The sequence below is a fragment of the Typopeltis vanoorti genome, chromosome 22, assembly GCF_054136105.1.
Source record: "Typopeltis vanoorti isolate ZY-2024b chromosome 22, IOZ_Tvanoo_1.0, whole genome shotgun sequence".
Lineage (NCBI taxonomy): Eukaryota > Metazoa > Arthropoda > Arachnida > Uropygi > Thelyphonidae > Typopeltis > Typopeltis vanoorti.
Genome location: NC_143570.1, coordinates 23,795,136 through 23,821,570, shown reverse-complemented (window position 1 = coordinate 23,821,570; position 26,435 = coordinate 23,795,136). Strand labels below are relative to the sequence as shown.

Genomic DNA, 26,435 nt, shown 5'->3' with positions numbered 1-26,435 from the left:
ATAGTTTATCACATAGTTGTGATTTGTTGCTTTAAATTACCACTATTTTAGCTCTTTCATTGATGATACTTTGAGATATTCAGACTGGTAATTGTTTTTAGTCAGTTCAATTTTTGAATTCTTTTACTGTGATAAACATGTTTCTTTCTTAACTTTTAACTTATGGAACAAATTTACCTTCCACCTCCCTTATATATGTAATCCACTGAATATATTCTTTACAGGGTATGTACTAGTGCAGGGTTTCCCAAATTGTGTTCTGTGTTCTGCATAAAGTGAACACCTATTCACTTTATACAGAACCGGTGTTCTGCATAAAGTGAATAAGTGTTCCATGATGTCAGTGACTAAGCCGTGTATTTTTAAACATGGAAGTTATTCGGTAACGGGAATACCACTGTTTATGATCGGTCATAAAAATTGCCTGCAATGGGCGGTGTATCCTCTGTTCTCAAAACTGAACGAAATAACATCTGTGTTACAAATGTTAGTGACCAATCTGCAAGGAAGTATAAAGAAAATTTTTCTACTGAAATTGAAGATCAAGGTAATACTGAATACTTTCTTCACAAGTTCGTATTGTATGGTGAAAGTGCTTGTTTCGAAACCGTAGTGCCATGATTTTTTAAAAGTAATAGGCTTACAGATTTAAATTTTAATATGAATAAGAGACAAAGGATTTTGTTTAATTTTGGTGTTAAGTCTCTTATTGAAGGTGTTTGCAACAGATAGTGATTCATCCACCTCCAGCCTGCAAAGCGATCTCCAGGATGTATAAAATGAAAGGGAAAACTACCAGCACATAGGAGAAAAAAGTCTGCATTCACTCGTAAGTACTTATAATAATATGATAAATTTTTGGGGATCAGAATGGGATATGTCAATGAAAATCAGCGCAAATTAATTTAATGATGTTGGCCTGAGGAAACTACAATATACTACAAGATTTCATTAGTCTAGTGATTGATAACTGATTTAAATGCAATTTTATATTTGTCAACATGTCACACCGTATACATAAGTGTATTAATGCTCTTTATGATTATGCCATAATTAATTATTAATACATTACAAAATAACCAAGGTGTTCCATGAAAATTTCAGGATTAGTGAAGTGTTTCGTCGTAGGAAAAATCTGGGATATGCTGTACTAGTGGAATAGTAGTGTGGGAAAAAAATAAAGTAGACACAACAATGACAGGACCTGTACTTAAAAATCTTACCCAGAATGCCAAAGCCATTTTTGGTTAAGCTTTTTCTAATTAATTATTATCAAAAGATTAAGGGATTCATTGAATGAAAAGCATTTGGTATGCAGGTGTTTCAGAATTATTATGCCAGGAGGTTTATGATGGTACAGGAGAATCACATATTGTTAAGATGTATTGAGAATAAGATTTTTGTCTTTTTTTTTTTTTTATTGCTGATATTACTGATTTATTTTCATGCCCAGTAGTTAAGAGTTCAAAGCTTGTATCTGGTTTATGTAAGAAATTAAGTCATCAATGTACAGTTATAAATAACATATTTATTGTCCTCTGTTTTCCGACCTAAGGTATAAAATTATTTTCTATACAGAATATCTGTAAGGAGAGATAATGTTCCATCTTGATTTAAACACCTGAGTCACTTTGTACACATCCTTCATTTCTAACTATTGACCTAAAACTTCTAATAGGACAGACTGATATCTATATAAATAAAACATAACATTTAAAATGATTAAACTTAGTGACATAAACAGGAAAATTTTAATGCAACACATAGCAACAGACCTATTCAAAACATTTCTTAAAATATGTAGTACCATTTCTGACTCCAAGCTTACCATACTAGCCACAGTTCTCTTTCATTCTTCATAGCCCTGCTCTCAGCTTATGTCATTATTTTATTATATATGATTATTTTTTATTTATAGTACTCTTAAATGTAGAAAACACTTTATAATCACTATCTCATAAATGATATTTTAAATCATCCTGCTATTATATTGTTTTTAAGGCTAGTTTATGATAGAGAAACAGGTAAGCCAAAAGGATATGGCTTTTGTGAATATAAAGATCAAGAGATGGCTCTTAGTGCAATGCGTAATTTAAATGGATATGAACTTAATGGAAGAGCATTACGAGTTGATAATGCAGCAAGTGAAAAGAGCAAAGAAGAATTAAAAAGTAGGTTCCAGTTGCTTACTGATTGTAGAGTTATATAATTAACGATGTAGTGTGCTTCACTTTTAAAAATTAAATAAATTGGGTTATTAATTATTTTTCCCTTTAGAATACTTCAAAATTAGCCTTTAAAATTTACTAAACTATCTGGTATATGCCAAATAACAAATCGTTTTGTAGTGCATTTATAATTTTAAAATTAAGTGCTAGTTGTTCTCAGGTGAAACATTTCAGCCATCAAATGCTTAACTACTGCAATTACCAGAATATAGGACAACTTTCTAAAGTTTCAAAAGTATGGAGATATTTTGTTGAAGGTGTAATTTTTTTTTCATGTATATGTCACATAAAAATAAACATTTTATCTTAATGATCTCCATGGACAAAATCAAACTTTTGAAAAACCTTCACGTTTGTTTATGTAATAGAGCCAAAATCAGCAAGAATGCTGATGCAAAACATTGATTTTGTAAGATTCTGCACTGTTTGTGATAATGATTTCATTACCATTTGATAATGAGGTTGCTTAAGTCAGCAAGCACATTGACACAAAAAATAGACTTTGTAAGATTCTACATTGTTTATGATATTATTTCATTACCATTTGATAATGAGGTGTTGCTTAAGAGTCAAAGCCAAACAACTGGGAGGAGATCTCCTCATAGCCTTTAAGGAATGTGGAGAAATGACTGGCACTTTTTACCTAATGTTCCATCTTACCTTCACATGGTGCACTCTGTTAATAGTTATTGGTTGTTTATCAAATAAACCAAGATGGGTTAGCAGTTGCAGACTTACATAATGAAATTGTATTCTCTATTGATGTTGACTTAAACCAGAAATAAACATGAACAGATTTCATATTGGCTAGGAAGACACCCAATTAAACAAGGCGCTGCTATTTTCATCAGTGAACCAGGGCAGTGAAAAGTCAGCTACCGGAACAAACACAATGTCAGAAGAATTAAAGATAGGGACCATCAACATAAGGAGTATCAATGGAAAGAAAAGACAAGACATGAGAAAACCCCATTGCTTGTGTTATTTGATAGCAATATCTATATGCTAGTTTAGGATACAAGAGTTTACAGAGGATTTGAAATTGGAAGTGGGAAAGTGATAATTGCTTAGGTTTAAGTTGGATAAAAATGAATATCACATTGAAGAGAATGATATATAAGAAAGTTTTAAAAAGAATTAAAGTTGAGCATCTTTTGCAGATGAACTGTGGACTTAGGTACATTATTGAAAGTTTATTTTTCACTTGGTTAGATTATAATAAATTTAGTTTAATCCTTTATCCAAGTGTGAGCAAACAAAGTTTGCACCTGAAAGTATCTTCAGAACTGGGGTAAGGTGTTACAACACCGGGCAACTCGTTGCAAAGGTGGAGCAAGCTAACAGCACTCCTGTCTCAGTATCTCCCATAATGCAAAACACATCTCCTTGCGGATATGTATAATGTTATGCATTAAGAGAAGGGTTTGTTTGTTTGCTCACACTTGGATAAAGGATTAAACTAAATTTATTATAGTCTAACCAAGTGAAAAATAAACTTTCAACATCTTTCTCTAAATCCAGAGTAATTTAATAAAAAAAGTGGCACACCATTTGGCAACTCCTATGGGTAGAGATGACCTTGCTAATGCCTCTGCCTCATATCTCCACTTGGCCTGGCTCCCACTGAAGAGACTTCAATAAAGGTCAAAACTAGTCTGGGTAGTGGCCCTTCTCTTAATGCATAACATTATATATATCCGCAAGGAGATGTGTTTTGCATTATGTGAGATACTGTGATAGGAGTGATTTTAGCTTGCTCCACCTTTGCAATGAGTTCCCAGTGTTGTACCACCTTACTCCAGTCCTGAAGATACTTTCAGGTGCAAACTTTGTTTGCTCACACTTGGATAAGGATTAAACTAAATTTATTATAGGTATGTTATGTGAAAAAAATAAGCATTTTGAAAATAAGAACCAACCTTGGAGTCTCAGTGAGAAATGCTGAGGAAAGCATTGTTTGATTCTATTAGGGGTGATGAAGATGTCTGCAAAGATAGAAAAATAAGAACACCAATGGGGACCCAAGAAGTTAAAGAAGCATTCCTGTAAAAGAAGAAAGCATACTGAAAGTTCCTAAGAAATACGTTTAGTAGCTGCCCTATAAGAATATAGAGAAAAATGTAATAGACCCCAGTTGTTTGTAAAATTAGCAAAACAAGAGTCATGGGAAACTTTGGTGAGAATATAGAAGATAAATATCAGGAAGGTAGCAAAATGCTTTGGAGGCTATTGAAAGAGCTTAGAAATGAAGGAAAGTGCATACTATGAAAGGAATCAAAGATGATGAAAGCTGAAGATAAAATTATTCTAGATATCTGAAGTAATTACTTTGCAAAATTGTTAAATGAAACAAGCACATTGACAGAACAGTAGTAGAAAATTTAAACAGAATGAAAACAGAAATATATATCAATATTTGAGGTAAAAAAAAACTATCAAAAATTTGAAATGTGGACTGAAGTAGATGATATCCAACCAGAAATACTCAAATATGGAGGTGTAAAAGTTTTGCAGTGGCTACACTGTATAATTCAGAAGAGTGAATTACAGATGATATTGGTAGAGTTCTCATAGTCCCCATCTGTAAAAAGGGCAATAAAACTGAATATGAGAATTACAGAGGAATTCTTTGCTAAGTTCAGAAATTATAAGAGTTATTTACAATCTGTCATCATGAATAACCAATGAGAAACAGTTGTTTCAGAAAATTATATAAGAAGAAAAATCTTCAGATTACAAAAACTGATAAGGGTAATGGTAAGGATTTCGACAAAAAATGCAATCTTTTCTAGATGAAAATTCTACTTAAGATCAACACTTCACTATGTCTCAAAAGGAAAAAAAAGTTCCTAAATTATTGAAGCAAGTTACTTCTTGGCCCAAAGAAATCACTAACCAGTTAAACCTGTTCATGTTAAACTATCCTGTATTTATGAAGCATCTAAAATCCATAAATCCAATATTCCTCTGCTCCCTTTGGTTGATAGTACAGATAGTCTAAGTAATAAACTTACTTGACAGTTAGCTGAGTCACTTTCCCTCACTGTAACTGCTTTGATAAAAAAATTCTGTCCATTTCAATTCACTAGTAAAAAAATCACATCCTTAAAAATTCAGATATAATGGTTAGCTTTGATATCACCTCCTTATTTACTAATGTACTAGTGACATATTCTTGATTTAATGACACCCCCCCCCCCCCCCGATATCTTGTGAATTACTTAAATTTACTATGTATGCAGGTTACTTTAATTGACAAGGAAAAATCTACAAGCAAATTAATGGTATTGCGATGGGTTCCTCCCACCTCTCTTCCCCATTTAGCAAACTTTTACCTCAGTTACTTTCAAACCCTTAGTCTGGCTATGTTTCATTGATGATGTGTTTGCCATGTGCAAGACACATCAATTGTTTTTTCTTGACACATTTAATCACTCACAGTCATTCACTATGTTTTTCCATTTATAAAATGCCAACACACACCAGAAGATATCTATATAAACAATCACATCATCATCCAGCCCAGGAGTATGGAATTCTCAAAACACTAACTCATAGAGCCAAGGCGGTTTGTTCTAACGATGCAGCCTTTTCCAAACTATCTACCTACCTTCACTATACTTTCTTGGCTTATGGCTACAGCTCCTACAAAATAGATAAAATACTATGTCTCCCTCTCCCCAAACATACAAGAGTAAAATATCACTATTCCTATCCAGGATTCATCTGAAAAGAGAGTCAAATTACTGATAAAATATAACCTTCACACCACATGTCAAATTAGCAACTTCGATCCATTTTCCAAAGGACAAACTCCATCTTCTAGCATGGAGGGTTCTCAACGTGGTGTATGCGTACCCCTTGGGGGTACACTAGTAACAAAATTGCTATGTTGGCAACACTGATACTGATTAATTTCTGATAACTGAGTGATGAAGAGGAGCTCTGTAGTTCATGTTTATACACGTTTGGCAATCCTCCCTTCCCTACCTGAGAGCCAAACCTACCCAAACAGCTGATCACCCAGTCTAAACATCTATTCTAAGTGAGTGAGTGTACCTTCTTACTGCTCTATGTATTTGTTGCGATTTTTTTCACTTGCTGTGCATAAAATTATTTTTAGTCTTCAGCTTACTGTGAAGTTAAATGAACATGTTTCTAAAGTGCCTTGAAACATGGAATAATAGATAATTAAGAAGAAAAGTAATGTGGAGCCAGAGCTGATTGCTTCTACATCTATGATTACATCCTCATCCCATGTGAGTAAAGAGGTGGATTCAGCAGTAACTAAATGAACATTAAATGTTAAACAATCAAGTGATTAAAAAAAAATGAAAAAAAACGTAAATATCATGAATCATATTTACCATTTTGGCTTTATGGACAGGAAATTTAGTAGAACCAAATCCACAGTGCGTTGTTTGCTCTGAAGTCCTGTCACAAAATTCTATGAAACCGTCTCTTTTACGGCAACACTTTAAAAAAAACATGAATATTTAAAAAATAAGCCTTTAAGCTAATTTGAATGTCTTTTGGAAGTCAGTAGAAAAACTGTAATTAAGCATTTTTTTGGTGTAGAGGAAAATGAAAGTGCACTTAAAGAATCTTACAAAGTAAGCCTTCAAATTGCCAAAGCCTGAAAGTCTCACACAACAGGTGAGTCACTCAGTCTTTCAGCAGTGAAATAGTTTCCTGTATGTTTGGTCAAAAAGAGGCAAACTTGCCAGAACCATTTCTTTATCAAACGACACAATTTCCAGGAGAATTAAAGATATGGGCTGTGATATTAAGGACCAACTCATTCAAGCTATTCAGTGTAGCCTGTGGTTTGCCATACAAGTGGATGAGTCGACAGACGTAGCTGGGCTAGCTCAATTACTTGTTTTTGTGTGTGGAAAATTCCAGAATGCAATATTTGAAGATATTTTATTTTGTAAGCCTCTCAAAACTTTTACTATGGGTGAGGATATTTTTAATATGATTGATTCATTTTTTTTGCCGAAAACAACCTTGAATGGAAAAATTGTATTTCTGTATGCACTGACAGAGCAAAAGCAATGAGTATCACAGGACTAGCAGGGCATATAAAACAAGCTGCACCAGAATGTAAGTTCACTCATTGTTGTCTTCACCATTAAGTGCTGATCACTAAATTTCTCACTGATGATTTAAAAAGAGTTCTGGATGAAAGTGTACAAATGTTAATTTCATCAAAACCCTACCATTGATGTCTCGACTTTTTTCAATTATCTGTGAAGAAATGGGTTACCCTGCATAAGAGATTGCTGCCTCACACAGAAGTACATTGGTTGTTGCAAGGAAATGTTCTTTGCTGTTTATTTGAACTCCACAGTGAAGTATCCTTTTTTTCATGGATCATGAGTTTTGACTTTCTTTGAGACTACAAGACTTAGAATGGCTTCTGTGGTTAGCATATTTTGTTGATATTTTTGAAAAAATGAATATTTGGAATGTATCATTGCAAGGAGACAATGTCGATGTGCTCTATGTTGAGAAGAAAGCAGAGGCCATGGTAATAAAAAAACTCTGGGAAAACGGAATTAAAAAGAAAACAGCTGTAACCGATTTCTATGACTAAATTCATTTCTTAAAGAAAAGGAGCAAACAATTGCAGACTTTGAAGACATCAGAGTGACAAATCATTCACTCTTAAAACTTATAAGGCAGTATTTTCCATCCCCTGATGAAATGCAAGAATGGATTCGAGTCATCCCCCCCTTTCACATTTGATTTGGAAAAATGTAAGCTTCCATTGTCCAGTAAAGAAGAGTTGAAATATCTTGTGACAATAGTTTAAAAAGCATTCATTCCAATAAGCCACTGATTAGTTTTTGAATTCGAATGGAGAAGGAATATTTGACTTTTGTCAAAAATTGCAGTCAAATATTTGCAACCTTTCAGAACAACTTATTTATACGAAACTTTTTTCATCTTTAACTGCTTTAAAAAATAAATATAGGAACAGGCTGGATGTTGATGATGACTTGTGACTCTACCTTAGCAAGATAACCCTAACTATTGATGAACTATGCAAGTTTAAACAAGCTCAACCATCTCACTGATTACCCAGTAAAATGTTTGTAATTTTATAAGATTTGTTAAATTGTTTATGTCGCTCTTTGTGTTTATCGATATATGTAATTTATGAATACAAAATTTAATGTGTGTATATATATATATGTGTGTGTGTATGTTTTATTTTATTCCCATTGTTATATAATATAACTATAGTTTTATCAGTCTGGAGTATGCCAGTTAGATACGCATTTCCAGCAGGTACATGAAGCCTAGCAGGTTGAGAACCACTGCTCTAGCACATTGTGGAGTATAAGAAGTTCCCTGTGACTTGGCCTACTTTGGAGAGACAGGAAGATCTGTTAACAAATCTTCCTGTCTGTCCATAGGTGGCTAAGTAGGAGAAGAAATACATTTGCCATCATTATTATGGCAAGTCAGGACTGGTAGATCATGCTTGGGCACCCCTTCGCACAGGATTAGATGGAAGAAAACCAATGTGCTATATAGAAGTCGTTGCAGGTCAGAAAGACGATTTTTAAAGTCAGCAGTGTCTATGAAGCATTCTCCTAACATTAACAAGTATGCCTGCATTAATCTGTCAAAAGTCTGGGAGGCAGTCATCTTAAGATCAACTCCTATATAACTATAATAACTTCTTTTATAATACAAGATACATTGGAGGACTCCAAATTGGGACTTCAGATCTTTTATCTGTTACAATTTAAATTGTTTCACTTTTCATCATCTATGTAAACTGTAACATGTTGTTTTGCTCTGATGATGTTGATTTGAAATCTGCTGAAACATAAGCTAGTTAATAAACATCCTTCTATAATTTAATGTTTTGTTTTGGTGTGTTGTAATATGATTAAATTAAGTTATAAATGACATCCAACTTCTAAACCTGTCAACATGGTTCTATACTATTTCAGGTAAGATTTATTCAAGCATACTTGGGAAAGGGCTAAGAAAAATTGTGGAAAAGAAACTTGGAGAAGAACAATTTTTCACTTTATGATAAATAGTTGAGAATTTGTGGGGATATAACATGGATCTCTATTTAAGTTATGTGGGTCTGGAAATGGCATATGACAGGGTGGCCAGGGAAAAGCTTTTCAAAATGTTACAATTATATGAGATAAATGTAACAGCATACAGAACAATGCATGATTTGTATCTAAGATGTGAGCCAGCAGTTAAAATGGAAGGAAATGTAGGAAGTTGATTTGTTGTAAATCAGGTGCAAGGCAAGTGTGCATGCTATCTCCACTCTGTTTGAAAGTTTTTTCACTTGGCTATATTATAAATTAAAGATGCCAAGAAATTATATTCTTGATTTAATCCTTTATCTGATTGTAAGCAAATAAAAAAAATTGCATTGGGGGGGGGGTAGTAACATCACAACTAAGTTGCTTGTATATAGAGGCTAATGACTTCACATTAATTGCCTTAGTATCCCATATGTGCATTGCATTATGGGATAACTAAGGCAATTATTGTGAAGTCATTAGCCTCTATATACAAGTAGCCTAATTGTGATGTTACTTCACATGCAAATTTTTATTTGCTTACACTTAGATAAAGGAGTAAACCAAGAATATATTTTCTTGGCATCTTTAATTTATATCTTCCCTCTGTTTTGTCATATACATGTATGGATTGTATGTGAAAGGAAGTGGTATATAAAAACTTGATATTGGAATTGGAGATATCAAACTTAGCTTGTTGCTTCATACAAATTATAAACACATCCAGTGCAACTCTCTAGGATTCACTAGCTAAATTGAATGACACAGCTGTAACAAATTTGGCATGAAAATCAGCAATAAAAAGACCAAAACTATGAAAATAAGCAGGAACAATAAAACTTCAACTGCATTCTCATGGAGAATCTATAGAACAAGTAAAACATTTTAGCTATTTAGGCAGTTTTTAGTAAAAATGGCAAATTAAATATGGAAATAGATAACAGAATAAGCAAAAATGTTATGGTGGGTGGCTAGTGAATAAATTTATATGGAATAAGAGAGAAATTAGCCAAAACACTAAACTAGAAGTATATAAGATGGTGTTCAAACCAGTTTTAAGTTAATGGATCTGAGAGTTGGGTTAGAAATTTAGCACTTGATCAAACACTAGATATGAGAGTTAGTTCTGAAAAATATTAGGGACCTGAACAGCTGGCATCAATGGCAGAATCATATTAAAAATAAAGATATTAGGAAGGAACTTATCATTGCTAGCATTCAAGAATGTGTGAGCAGAGTTAATCTAAGGTGGTATGATCATTTAACAGAATGGGAAACAAAGGTTAGCAAAACAGGTGTTTTATGCCAAGATGACAATATTAGTAATGTAAGTTTAATTATATAGCACTGTCTTCTTATTACCCTGTATATGCCCTTTGAGTATATGTATATATCAGGAAATTTATGATGGTGATTACTTTGACAATTACGTAATTGTCAGATGCAGAATGCACCTTCTGAAGAGAACTTGAAGAGAACTGCAGGATGCACCTTCAGTTCTCTTCAAGTTTAAATAGCTAGACAAAGGTAAATCTGTAAATAGTGACACTCTCTTGCAGAAATTTCTCATCAGACATATGGTTTCAAGATTATACTTAGCTATTTGATTTCTTTGGACATTTGATTTTGTTTTTGGCAGAGGCATTGTCCCTTAAAGTAGGATAATCTCTGTTAATTTTGAGATAATAAAGTCTAATCTATCACATTGATGGTAATGCAGAATGACTGCTTATGTGCTTTTAAAGTACTGATGATTCTGAGTCATTTGATACCCTGCAGGCATGAAGTGTAATCAGTAAAATAGTGAAAAATGAATAAAGATTGTGCTGCTTTATTACAGTTATTTAAGCATGATTACTTTATAAGTATTATAAACTGGACACAAATACAATTTAAATACTTAAATAAGAAGATATGCACATCATTCAGAAGATACAGCAAGTGAATATACAGTCCAAAAATGGTTAAAAAAAACTTTTTTTATCATGTGATGGACCATTAATGATGCATCCTGTGAAAATAACACACCTCCATTGATGACAACTAATTGAAGCCATACATTCGAACTAAACATGCTAAGTATTTTGCAGAAACATTTAACATGAATGATGAAATCATTCATTTACATTTCAGCAACTGGGAAAAGTGCTGAAACACAGTGGAGGGATTGGTTGCAAGTTTTTATGAAAAATGTATTCCATTAATTTGCTTGTCACTTCTTTTACATCATAATATGAGCTGTTATTAGATAAGTTGTTGATGTGTGATGAAAATGGCTAATGTACAGCAGCAGCAGTATACCAAATAATTGCACCATTTGTTATCATCCAATAGTTAGAACTTGTGTAAAACATGCATTAAATCCCACAGTTCACTAACAGCAGATTTTGCTGTGTGCTACTGTGGAGCACAGTAGTATCTATTATGAGCTTTAGTCCTCTTGTGAAATGATTATGGCGGATTTCCATCCAGCACAGTTGCAATGGTTCCTTGCACTTCTCTAAAAACAGCTTGTACTTATTAACTGTATATGCATTATTTTTTCCTTCAGGACAATACAAAACCTTATGCAACTTGAGTAATATGGGACTAGTTCTACAGCCTTGGTTGGGAAATTCTGTTCTATTCCCAATATTTTTCAGCCACCAGATTAGTATTTTCGTATCTCTGGACAGTTATACGAAGCTGATAGCTTTCAAACTAAGAGGCATTGGAAACAGTCGAATATTTTTTTTTTTTTTTTTTCATGTCAGAAATCAGGATTTTTATTTTTTTATAACAATGGGTTGTGGTTAAAAAAAGTGTTTTTGTGATGGGATTTCTTTGTGTATCTGTGTGATAAACTGTATTTAGTTGTTCGTATAATTTATGTAGTTGGTTTGGATGTTTTTTTGTGTACTGTATCTTGTGTTTAGCCTTGCTCATTATGGTTGCTGTCAAAGCTCAGTTCACTAACAAATTGCCAAAGTTCTGGCTTTTTTTTTATTTTTTATTTTGAGGCATTTTGGATAAAGGAATAGTGATAGCATTACTTTAGTCTATATGTTGAGATGGATGTGAAGAGATGGGAGAGGATAACAGAAAGATCTGGCAAATAAAGGCGTGTTCAGTAAGGAAAGCCTAGGCAGAACAGATGTCAGAGGCTCTGTTGACAAGAGTTTTGATAACACTATATTGTTGGGAGGGAGGATGATCGGAAAGTTTACCTATGTGAGTGGGTTTTCCGTAAACTAATTGAGACTGTCTTTTCTAGATAATTTAGAAAAGGCAGGTTATTATAATTTTCATTCTCTGTCTCTCTGCTGAACTAGATTCTGGGGTGCTGGTTGTTAAGGTGGGGGAGGAAAGTACATCCATGGGTTCCTCCCTCTTCTGGCCAATTTCTGTACATACCATTTTGAAAAACTTGTTCTCAATACTGCCATTCTCAAACCTTCTGTTTGGCAGATATATTGATGTATAATATATACATGAAAACAGTAAAATACTGTTTAAAAATACTGCCATATATTTCGGTCTGAAATTAACAGACCATCATCAGTGGCTTAAAAAACAGTTGTTACAAGGAAGAATCCAAACAATTGATTTATTCCAAATGGAATGAGCTGCATGAAAACTCACCAGTTGTGCTGTGCTTTAACTGAAGAAAAGGTTAATCATAACAGTGCAAAAATAAATAAATTGCATATATAACTTATAATATCATACTCAGTAGATCATCAGATAGATGTATCTATTTGGCTTCTTTAGACCTTATGTCTTTATAAAATACCATTCTTGGTTTTTATAGTAATTGAAAAAAAAAAAACTTTCCCAAATTTTTGATAAGGATAGGCAGTCATTTCGATTCAAGTTAAGGAGGTGAAGCATGGCTTCAGCACTCTCCTTAAATAAGCGTTCAAATTTGTAATGACATTTATATAGAAGGCATATTTCTGACCAAAGAATGTTATGGCCTGTCTCTATTCCATGTTGAGCTAATCCAGATTTATTTGATTATTTTTAGAAAATAGGATCGATGTTCTTGTATTCTTTTTTTCTTTTGAGATAAGCATCCAGTTTGTCGTACTGGATGCTTATCAAATTATAACTCAAACAAATTGTAAATTTGATGTCCTTGTTGCTAGGCAAATTAAGCCTCTCTCTCTCTGTTCCAGATAATTGGGTTATCAACATTCAGGGCATCCTGAAATGTTGATAACCCAACCTGAATAGGTGTTTCATTGAAGACATTCTTCAGTGAAACGCTTATTCTTTTAGAAGGACGTGAATTCTCTATTTAGATTTCCTTTTTTTAGTATCGAACAAAACTTATTTAACCTTTCCAGTGAAGAGAGTAATAATTTCCGCTTAGAAGTTGCATCCATCCTACTTAAATCCACGCTTTCACGATCTAACATATCTCCTTCTGAAAAGAAAGCTTTACATTCCCTAAGACGTAACCATCACCTTGTTATCACCAAAACAGATGAGAGAAAAGCTACAGTAGTCATGGACTCTGCAAATTATAAAAGAAAAATTTCTCTTTTACTATGAGATCATTCAACCTACCAGGAATTGGATCATAACCTCACTAACAGGCAACTTAAGAAATTAAACTCCCTTCTAGATGAAGTTATAAGTTTAGATGCAGAGACACCATAGAAAAGTTAAAAACATATTAGATATATGAAGAGCCAAAGGCTTCAATTCGGCGACATATGACTTGTTTAAGTTAAGGGATATTACATCCCATATCGTTTCTTAGCCGAATAAGAAACTCGGAGAGTTTCATGCCAAATATAGTAGAAACTATATAAAGTTCGGCGATTCCAAGCGTAAGCAAATACCTGGATACTGCAGCAGCAGCTGACCCTAAAGGTAGTGCAAGCTGAGGCAACTCATGTCAAAGGTGGAGCAAGCTCTGATCACTATTCTTGATATTTACCCATAATGTGAACTTAGCTCATAGGAGCTAAGTTCATATTATGGGTAAATATCAAAGGACTACGCAACATCTGTTTGACTCCTACAAACCTTACCCCCAAACAATAAGGAATCAATACGTTGAGTTCCCATTCCATACATTTTTCTCTGGCATTTCAGAACCGATTTTTTTCGATTACTATTAAAACTGAAAATGGTATTTTATAAAGACATAAGGTCTTAAGAAATCAACTAGATAATACATCTAATGGATGATCTGTTGAGTATATTATAAGTTATATATGCAATTTATTTATTTAATTAATTTTTTTTTTACACTGTTACGATTAACCTTTTTTTCAGTTAAAGTAAATGCAATTGGTGATTTAACATCATGTGGCTCATTCTATTACAAATAAATTAGTTGTTTGCATTCTGCCTTATCACAACTGTTTATTTTAGCCACTGACGATTGTCTGTTAATTGCAGACTGAAATATATGGCGAGTATATTTAATAAAGAATACTTTTACCTTGTGTTTTGTGTATATATTGTATAGAACTATGGCACAAGTTTCTCTAAAAACAAGAGAATATATTGATGATATATTCTCTGTTTGGCCACATGGCTCAGACACATACTCTTTCTTCCTCCACCTCAACAGCCAGCCTTCCAGAATCTAGTATAGCATAGAGAAAGAAAATAATAATAGCTGCCTTTTCTAGATACTCCAATCACATTTCTGCCCAATGGTATCCTTCCTTTCTACAGAAAACTTACCCACACAGGCAAATTTTCCTATCATCTTCTCTCTCAACAATATGATGTGATCAAAACTCTTGTCAACATAGCCTCCAATGTCTGTTCTGCCCAGATTTCCGTTACTAAACTCTCCTTTATTTGTCAGACCTTCCTGTCCAGTGGTTAAAATGCCAAAAAATTAACAAATTAGCCGTTCCTCCTCTCCTCGCTTCCCTTTCAGCATACAACTATGACTATGTTATAATCCCCAGATATAGGGAACATAAACAATGTTATGACTGTTCCCTATATCTGGGGCACCTCAGAAAAAATAGCCAGAACTTTAAAGAAAAAAAATAATCTGTGCACTGATTTCGAGCTTTGTCTTAGGAGAACAGAGAAGGGAAGCTGGCTTTCCTTCTCTGCTCCCTAAGAATCTACTTCCTCCCCTCTCTCTGTTGCATATATTTATAAGGTTCCTTCTTTTTTGCAACTTATCATAGCCAGAACGTTAAAGAAAAATAATCTGTGCATTGCTTTCAAGCCTTGTCTTAGGAGGATAGAGATCTGTTAACATCCACTTTGATGAACATGCAAATTACTTTTGCTACCATAACTATGGTTAGTTAGGTCTATTGACCATGCTTTCGATACCTTGCATAGGATCAGAGGAATAAAAGTATCATGCTTTATCACAGCATATACAAAGTTGAAAGACCTTTTTCGACTCAATAGCAGATTTAAAAAATTAGCCAAATCTAAATAAATATTGTTGTGTTAAACTTCTCAAGATTTAGGAAACTTTAATAATTCTTAGGTCTCTTGTCCAACAGCACTCAAAAAGGGTACCCTCTCATAGGACTTAAGGTTTAAAATCATCTGATTTCTTCCACTTATTGGTGTGTCTGTTCGGGGGGGGGGGGTAATATTACAATTTTAATATTGCATTTCAGAAGATATCTCTTGACAGAGATAAAATATCAGAACAATTAAAGCTGATCTTTAATTATTTATTTCTCTGTGCTGTATTCATTCTATTAAATGTAATTATAAGTGTAAACCAGCACCTAAACCTAAATACGCATAAACTATATACCAGTTTGTAATTTCTCTTGTGGCGGCTAAGATTTTGGAAAATTAAATAAGCTTGTATATAAAATTTGTGCCGATGAAGATAATATTATTTATGAAGGCCAGCATGCATTTGTTTAGGGGACACTTGTTTTTTAGTAATGTGTTTGCCACTTTCTAGTAAAGTAATGAGCAGTGGATGCCAAAAAAGTATATACCATCATTTTTATGGATTTAGCAAAGGCATTTAGTAGGGTGCTGCATGATAAGTTGATTCAAGTTTTGCAGCACATGGGTTTAGATAGATATCAGGCTAATGGAATGAAAATTTTCTTTCTGATAGATATTAAAGTTGTGTATGGGAAGCAGTATCAGGGAAGTAGAAAGATTACAAATGGATTTATATGGGGGTTCAATGCTGAGACGGTTGCTTTTCAACCTTTATATAGTGATATTGTCACTGGATTATATGGCAATATTCAGTTGTTTCTAGAATGATGTGATGCTTTTGAGAATTATTAGTAATAGTGTTGATTTGTGGCTCTGGAAGGCTTTGAATAAGTTGGAAAGGTAGGCAAATGAAGAAATAGATTTTAGGATTGATGGTAGTTATAAATTTTATTTTATTGCAAAGATTACCTATAAGTAAGGAGGATCACATTGACCAATAGATATAAGAGGATGATAGTTCATTGTACCTGATTAGGCTGCATCTGGGCTCAGATCTGGTCACTGGATTTGAAGGTGATGAAGTAACTCTGGCATCAATTTAATAAAATCCCTTTAATATCTTAAAAGTTTCTATCTTGTCCCCTCTTTTCTGTCTGTCAACTAAACTTTGTAACCCACAAACCTTCAACCTATTGTAGGGAGTATTCCACAGACCTGTCGCAATCTTGGTCACTCATCTCTGAATCCTGTCTGCCACCTCTTGGCCCCCAAGGAACCAAGGTGACCAAATCTGTGCGAAGTAGTCAAGATGTGGTAAATCATAGACTTATAAAGAGTGATAATAACTTCTTTATCTTTACTTGTTAGCTTGTTTTTCAACATCAAAGTAATCCTGTGAGCTATTTTACCAACTTTTTCAATATGCCCTCTGAACTTCAACTCTGTCTACCATTATCCCCAAGTCCATAGCCTCATCAATTTCCTGCAATTCCAATACCATCAATATTATTATTATTTGACGCCTCCAGGGAGTCCAAAGACTCATCGGGGGAGGGCACCAGCTCTACAACTCCGTCTCCAACACTCAATCACCAACTGACTGCAACTACACCATCTACTGCCGTCCACCACTGGTATTTCCATAGACAATCACAAAATCCATGCCCAATGCGGGATTCGAACCCGCAGCCTTTTGGCTGGAGAATGGATATGCTACCCACTCTGCCAACCAGGCCAGCATTAATACAGCCCCATTGTATGATACTCCATATGCAATCTTTTCAACCTGAAGTGCATAACCTTACATTTTGCAACATTAAATTGACAATCATTATCCTTTGTTCACAATGCCAATTTATTTAAATCATCCTGCAGGATATCTACATCACCTTTACCAACTATTGCTCTCCCCAGTTTTTTTTTTTTGCATCATCAGCGAACAACTGAATATTCCTTCTTAAATCTTTCCCTATGTCATTGATATATAAATTAAAGAATAGTAGCCCTAGTACTAAACCCTGAGGTACTCCACTGGTCACCATCATTCTCCTAGAACATTCTCAAGCCATGGCACTGTTCCAAGATGACTCTTGAGTCTCTCATAATCACCAGCCTTATAGTTGAACATCAACCCCTTCTTGACAGAGAACTCCATATGTTTAGCAATTTCCCAGAACAAGACCACATGGTCACTCTCCCCAGTTGGAGGCAGAGTGTCTCTCTTGGTTATGGATATATCTTATGATGCTATTATCAGATCCAGCACCCTCAAACCCACCCCTTGTCTCCTCTATAACATGTTGTTTCATATAATTATCTCTTAGTAACTGTATAAATCCCACTTCCATCTTGCCATGCCTTCTTTCCTCCCTCCAATTGATATTCCCATAGTTAAAGTCTCTCATAATAATTGTTCAGCCTCATTGCACTAATCTGCCGATACATGGCATCTAAATCTTCCTGTGGACACCCCTCCCAGTCTATTATGGGTGGACTGGTTGGTCTGGTCAAGTTCCCTTCACTTAGAATAAATCAAGATTACATTCAACTCCATGATTTTGATAGATCAGTTTGGCCAGCCATGCTGAATCTACTAGGCATAGAATTCATTGGAATAAAACTCAAGTCTCAAACAAAACTAATTTCTTATTAGAAAGACTATATAAAGAAAGTTGTGAAGCTGATATCTATCATCTAAAACTTAACAAAAATGACTACATTGAGGCTGTCCCAATTTTAGGAAGTTATCTTTAGCAGTACTCCTCACTTTTATGCTAAATTATTTATATTTTGTTTCTACAAATTATAATGGGTTTTATACGTGGAGTGCAATTAATATAGTGCATCATGATGTGCTTTAATTTGCAATTGTTATTCTAATTTGCCTTATCTCTTTTCTTGTGTGCATTTGAAAGTGGTCACAAAATATAGCCAAAAATTCTGTTAATTAATTATACTTTATCCCTATGTAAGTTGTTATTCTGTAATTTAATTTTGCATTATGGGTGCCATGTTTATTTACTGTAATTTCGTTATAGGACAGTGTGAAAAAATATATTGGGTGTTTTTTTGAGTGAGTCACTGGTTAGAATTTTCCATTTGATTGAAAAGAAATAGCAAACAGTTCAGATGAGCAAATGGCTTTCTATTAGAAATAAAAAGTGAACTAAATTACAGTTTGTTGTTGTGATTAACCCTTCCTTCCTTCCTGCTTTAAGAATCTTGTAATTGCTCCTTTCTTTTGTTTGCTTGTGAGAAAACTGTTATTCCAAAAATGTCATTTACTGCTTCTTTTTAATTGAAGAAATCATCTGAAAGTTTCAGTGATTATATAATTTGATAAGAACATGAAAAGTGTTTGTTAGCCCCAGGAGTGATGCTTCTTGGTTACACATGCCACTTAACTTCAAGCTAACAATCCTTCACATCGGCAAACCAAAAATCAGTTTCCCAATGAGATGGGATAAATGGTGGATTACTGTATATCTACATAGCTCAGTTTTTTTAGTTTTAGCTAAAAACAAAAATGATTCAGGCTGATAGTAGTAATTTTTCACTGGCTACATGAAATTTATGAAATTTGATTAGAATAGCTATTATATGTGTTGAATTTAAATTTTGGTTTCATTTGGGACATTTGTAGAGACAAAGGCAAAACAAAATTCTGTGGTTACTGTATGATAATCCAGATTCTCCTGGCTATCCTTTGTAATGAATTGTTACTATATTAGCATATCATTACAATGGCACCTTTTAAAAAAAAAATTTTTTTTTTATGATTTGTCTGTGATTATTCCCTATTTGTTGCTCTAATACAATAGTTTGTGGTCTAACATATATATATATATATATATATATCTGGGCCTGTGTAGCTCAGTTGAAGTGACATTTGCATACTCTGCATTAGGCTGCCTGAAGATAGACTTAAATTCAAATCTAGTCGCAGACTAGAGGAACTTTTTCTAAGTCTTTCTTCAACCAGTTAGTTGATCTTTGGCACGAGTAAGCAGGTTTTTTTCCTCCCATAAACTCAAGAAAATCGACCATAGAACCCATGGTATTTTAGACAAGAATATAACCTGTTAGAGTTAGGTACCATGAGTGGCAGCACTTGTTTGCCAGCCTCTTCATCAGTTGCTGCTTATCATTAGTGATAGTCTTGAGCCAGCTATCTTTGATTATTTACCAATGGAGATTGAACTGCCTACTCTCTCTCCAAAAGCTAGATAGGGTTAAAACGCCCTATAAGGAGTAGGCAAGGCCTATGCCTTTTATTTCCTTATAGAGAGTAGGCCTTTACTTCCTATAAACAAATGAAAGGCATTATTTGATATTCTTTCTCTCTCTCTCTCTCTCTCTCTCTCTCTCTCTCTCTCTCTCACACACACACACACACACACACACACACACACACACACACACACACACACACACACACACACACACACACACACACACACACACACACACACACATTTAACTACAATTATAATGGATTTTTTTCATTTTACGAAAGTTTTTTTCTGTACTTTAATATATTCATTGGACACAACATAAAACTAATGCACAAGAGCTGAAAGATTGAATATCTCTAACTGAATATCTTTAAAACAGTTAAAAAGCATCAACTCTGTTGGTTTAGTCACATTGTGTGAATGGAAATGGACATATTTCCTTGCCTGGTATTTGAAGGCACGGTGGAGGGTACAAAACCTAGGTGAAGATCAAAATTAACATGCCATAATGCCCTTACAGCTGAATTGGATTTTCAGATATGTTGGCATATGAAAGAGTTTGCTTTGGACAGAGAAGGGTAGAAGGCTCTTATCCACGAGGGACTGTCTTTAGGATGGAAGAGAAGAAGAAGATATGGTAATTACATTGGTTAGAATGGAGTCATGCTTCATTTGTCAACAGTAAATTTATTTCTGACTTGTTTTGACTAAATAATGGAAAATTCACTTCCATTAAGGTTTGTTTTCAGAGTTTCAAAACTGGATGGTGCTTGATTTGACCCAGTTGTTTTGTTGGTGTCATTGTATGGTGTTTGTATATAAATATCAAGCATGAAAAATGGGAGCTATAAATGGCAGTGATCTTTATTGAGCTTCCAAACTATACACTAATTTTATAAACAATGAATGATATATCAACAATATATCAAATATAATAGGAGACTGGTCTCTCTAATACTGCCTCTGGCTGTACTATAATTTATAATGAAATTGAAATTAGTGAGTTCATGTCTAATTGTAAGAATGTAGAAAAGTTCCTAAAGTTGTCAAGATTTGCAATATTAATATTAATAAAGTTTTGTAAGTTTTCAAATGGAGATTAACTGTAAATGCTTTAAGTTATTTTTATTTATTTATTTAATTCTCGCCACAGAAGGTTGTAAATTTTGTAGTATGTATTTTTTAAAAATTTATTTTATTTTTTATTTATTTTTACATAATCCTAAAGCCCTGCTTTGTGGACCAAACTAATAAAATTGAAATTATTATTTTAATATTGATAACATAATCTATTAAAAAAAATTTTGAAATTCTCAATTCCTTTTTTTCCTCCAAAGGGAAAAGGAAGAGCTCCTTTAACCCGAAATTTAAAGACAGGTGAGCAGCCAATCTATCCTTTCTAGCCTTCACTGATAGTGAGACCAAGCTATCAATAAGTCTATAAAATTGTTTTTAGGTTTCTGTTTTTTAAAAATTCAGAGCTCCAATATTTTGGAGGTCTTAATTTTTAAAATTTAAAACTGGCTCCCTGGATTTCAGTTTAACACTATATACATACATAGCTCATGGCAAAAACAGTGATGTTAAAAAGGAGGATCATGATGTTGTTATATATTAACAGGATTGAAAAGTTAAAAATATTTTAAGTTAAAACTTTTAGGGAAACATAGATCTAATCCATTAGTTTAACACTTAAATTGACTCACAGTTCTCTGGCACTAGTTATCATTGGCTATAGAGATACAGTAATTAATGATTATTTGTTAGTATTAACTACTGATATTTTTTCATGTTAGTTTCTTTATCTTTTATTAATTTAGATCTACAGGCATCATTAGGTGGGCCACCAATTGAGGTGAGTTTTTATTTATTTATTTGATTTCCTTAAAACAGTTTAATATTAGTATAATGTTTTAAATAGTAGCTTTACACATATAAGAGAAAACTAAATAGAATGGATTACTTCTATACACGAGGGTGGTCTGAAACGTTCTTGGCCTTGACCATAGATGACAACACCATCAGCAATTTTTTTTTTTCTAAGTTGGTACATCTGTCATAAGCATCCATGTGAAATTTCAAGTCATTCTATCGAGTAGTTTGTTTTATATAGCTGTCTGAAGCAAAAGTGTTATCTGTATCCCTTGAAATGGATAAAATTGAGTATCATGCGGTTATAAAATTCTTTGTAAAAGAAGGTTTAACGGCAAAAGAAATTCATTTGAAGTTAAAAGTTTATTGGCACTCTTCTCCTTTATTTTCAACAATTAAGAAATGGCCTGCTGAGTTTAAACGTGGCCGTACCAGTCTTGAAGATTATTCACATCAAGGATGTCCAAACAGTGTAACAACACCAGAAACCATTGATCAGTGCACAATATGATATTGGATGACTGACGAGTCAGAATGCGTGAAATTGCTGAGACTATAGGCATTTCAAAAGAATGTGTAGACTATATTTTACATGAAGAATTGCAAATGAAAAAGCTTTGTGCAAGATGGGTGCCGCATTCGAATGAAAAATCTCTGAGCAGTGCTTGGAGCATTTTAACAAGAATAAAACTGATTTTGTGCATCGATTTATTACTATGGATGAGAATTGGATTCACCAGTACACATCAGAATCCAAACAGCAGTTAGAACAGTGGTTAGAACTCGGTTGTTCGGCACCAAAGAAGACAAGATCATGGCATTGATGTTTTGGGATGCTAAAGGCATTTTATTTATTAATTATCTTGAAAAGGATAAAACAATAGCTGAGGAATACTATTCCGATCTTTTAACCAGACTAGACGAAAGAATTCATGAGAAAAGACCCGGTTTGCAGAAGATGATAATAAATTTAGTTTAATCCTTTATCAAAGTGTGAGCAAACAAAGTTTGCACCTGAAAATATCTTCAGGATTGGGGTAAGGTAGTACAACACCGGGCCTTTGCTACGAGTTGTCCGGTGTTGTACTACCTTACCCCAGTCCTGAAGATATTTTCAGGTGCAAACTTTGTTTGCTCACACTTGGATAAAGGATTAAACTAAATTTATTATAGTCTAACCAAGTGAAAAATAAACTTTCAACATTTGCAGAAGAAAAAAAATCATCTTTTATCTGTTCCACAGGACACTGCACCTGCCCAGAAAGATGTTTTGGCAATGGGAAAATTAAGAGATCTGCACTATGAATTGTTGTGCAGATCCACCCTATTCCCCAGATTTGGCTCCCTCTGACTTCTATCTCTTCCCAAAACTAAAACTTTTCCTCACTGGTCAGTGTTTTTCTTCGAATCAAGAGGTGATTGCAGCTGTAGAAGGGTATTTTGCAGATCTTACTGAGAACCACTACAGGGACAGGATAATGGTGCTGGAGCATCACTGGAATATATGTATTAAGGGAGATTATGTTGAAAAATAAAAGTAATTTTGAAATTATAAATTCGTTTTTTTCATTAGGCCGAGAACTTATCAGACCAACCACATATCTACCTCTGGTTTAGGAATAAATTATTGAGACTGGCAGCCACCTCACTTCATTGTGAATCATCAGAGGTGGTTGTCCATTTCTTCATTTATAAAGCAAAAAATTATACATTTTTGCTGTATTTTATTTTATTTTACATCTTTGTGTAAAAGAAGGCAAGATTGCATTTATAGCATTGAAGGTGACTAGATTATCATCCTCCCTGTGAAGAATGGTATGGAGATTATTTTGAAGGCACTGATTGCAGATCTTAAAGCTTTGGATGCTTGTGCAGTACAGAGTTGAGTGAGTCAGTTGGAGAAATGGAAAGTACTATCATCAGCAAAACTCTGGGTAGGATAATTGGTCATTGAGAGATCATGTATGTATAGGAGACAAATTGTAGGTGACAGACCAGAGTCCCGAGATGCTCTTGGCAAAAAAGTTTATAGTGGATAGCATATAGTGTTTGATCAGAGAGAAAACTAGTTATCCAATTATAGAAAGTTGGAGGTAGACCAAGAGGTGACCATTTACTGAGCAAGCCTTAATACCAGGCTTAATCATATGTTCAGGAAATGTCAAGTGCAAGAGCATAGATACTTCAATCTACTATGGATAGAATAATTGGTTATTGAGAGATCATTTATGTATAGGAGACAAATGATAAGTGCCCCAAGATGCTCTTGAATTGGTGAAAAGGTTTACACTGGATAGCTTATAGTGATTGATCAGAGAGAAAACTAGTTATCCAATTATAGAAGGTTGAAGGTAGACCAAGAGCATTTACTCACAAGCCAGGCTTAATCATATGTTCAGGAAATGTCAAGCACAACAGCATAGATTTCCTTAGATCTTTCCTACCAAGTGTCCAGTGGTGGGTGATGATGCAGTCAAATAGATCTGTTATAGGTTTGGAGTGGTAGGTTGGGTTGAGTTATTTTGAATTTTTGCTTAAACAACTAAGGCTATGAGGCCCTTGTATTATGTCTAATTATGTTAATTGCATGTGTTCTTCCAGATTTATTGATGATTATTTTAATTTGTTGCATGCTTCAATATAGAATAAATGAAACTGTAGTTGTCATAATCTTTAACACTTTGAGTCCTAGACCTACTGGGACCTGTAAATGGTCAGGACCCTGTGTCCTGACTATTTTTGGTTCTGTTTAAAAAATTGCTGTGCAGTATTTCTATGGAATATCCAAATAATTATTTTTTTGTCTTTTAGTTAGCATCTTTGACAATTAATTGGAACAAAAATTTTAGTTACACATGTGGTATAGGTTGCAAGAATTCAAGGTTTTTGAAAAAAATAAAATGTTAATTTTTTATTAGTTTTTACTTATATTTACTTCTTTAGTGTTCAAAATTCAAAAAATTCAGTCAAAATATTGCTTAGATGTTACATCAATAATGAAAATTATAAATAAAATTTATGTGTGTTATTATTATGATGAAAATATCATTTTATATAGGGATGTACATCACTATAATTATCCACTATTGGCCACAAAAGTTGAGAATGCAGATGATTAGAACACAAAAATTACAAGAAATATGTAATTAAATAATGAAATATGGACTGTTTTATAATCAGTACATTCCCTTTTTTATTGATAAAAGTCAACCATCCTCATGGATAATGAAGCTGAAGGTTCAAATTTAGCTACGGTGCAGTGATAATGAATTTCAAGCATATATTATTATTTTCAGAATTTTTAATTTAGTGATGTAAATATACATTGCTAGAATTCTGGGTTCACGTGTGATCAACGTACGTTCATGTCAGTAGGACTCCAAGTGTTAAACGTACCTGTGGCATGACTATAAATAATAAATTACATGATAACCATAGTAATTAACTTTAATGAAATGAAAGTACAGATACCTCCACCTATCAAGAAATTAGTTATAATCCTACAAAAATGCAAATTAAACAATTAAATAAGCTGCTTGATGAAGTTGTTAGTTGGGATCAAAATACTTTAAACAAGTTGTCACTCATTTTGGAAGAATTCCTCATTTATATGGCCGCCCAAAAATTCATAAAGAAGGTATCCAGTAAGACCCATCGTGAATTGCATTGACTCTCCCACCTGTAGAATTGCTAAATTTCTGTGGTGTTTATTAACTGCCCATACTGGACAATCCAGATCATTCATCAAGAATTCCATACATTTTCTTGAGAAAATCAAGGATATTCAAATACAAGAGTCAGATTTGTTAGTCAGCTTTGACATTGTTTCCTTCTTCACTGACATTCCATTATCTGACACTGTTCATTTACCATATGATGATGATCACCTTCCTGATATTGCAAAGATTTTTGAATTTGTTATACAATCAGGATATTTCAGCTGGATAAACAAGATTAGACAAGTTGAAGGTACTGCCATGGATAGCCCTCTGTCTCCACCTTTGCCAAACTATTTTTTGAACTATCTGGAAGATATCTTGTTCCCATCCCCTCATCCATTCATCCCCAACCCTCTCATTGGTTTCATTATGTTGTTGATGATGTCTTTGCTGTTTGGCCTCATTCTGAAAATGAACTTACCACTTTCCTACACAGATCAGTAGCCTTCACCCATGCATTCAAATCACCATGGAAAAAGAAAAGGGCTGATAGTTTACCAATTTTGGACATCCTTCTTGCGCAGACAGCCTCCGGTAATTTATCAACCAGTGCTTATTTATCGAAAAGCTACCTTTACTGGCAGATACATTCATCAAAAGTCTGCTCGTCACACCTCTCAAAAAATTGGTGTTATCAAGTCTTAATTAATAGAGCACATAAGTTGTGCTCCTCTCCCTCAAGCTTACAACAAGAACTTCTCACTATTAAAATGTTAATGGAAATTTAATGGTTACAACCCTAATCAAATCCAGCAGATAATTGACTCCTATGTTCCAACACCTTAGGATTCTTCAACAGACCACATTTTCCTATCAACAAAATTTCTTATCTGTTGCAACCTACAAAAGACAAACTGTCATCTCTATCATTAGCTGGCATTTACCACATACCTTGTGAATGTAATCTAACATATTCTTTGGGAAAAC

The 26,435-nt window shown here is 33.8% G+C and overlaps 1 protein-coding gene across 2 annotated transcripts in view; it reads left to right on the top strand.

Moving 5' to 3' along the window:
- CstF64 (cleavage stimulation factor subunit 2 CstF64) overlaps positions 1 to 26,435 on the top strand; it is a 145,898-nt gene that overhangs the window by 49,970 nt on the left and 69,493 nt on the right. For both annotated transcript variants that reach the window (XM_090411843.1, XM_090411842.1), the window contains exons 3-4: positions 2,002 to 2,171; positions 21,738 to 21,772. In XM_090411843.1, coding sequence (XP_090267969.1) covers positions 2,002 to 2,171; positions 21,738 to 21,772 — 205 coding nt within the window. The remainder of the gene's footprint in view (positions 1 to 2,001; positions 2,172 to 21,737; positions 21,773 to 26,435) is intronic.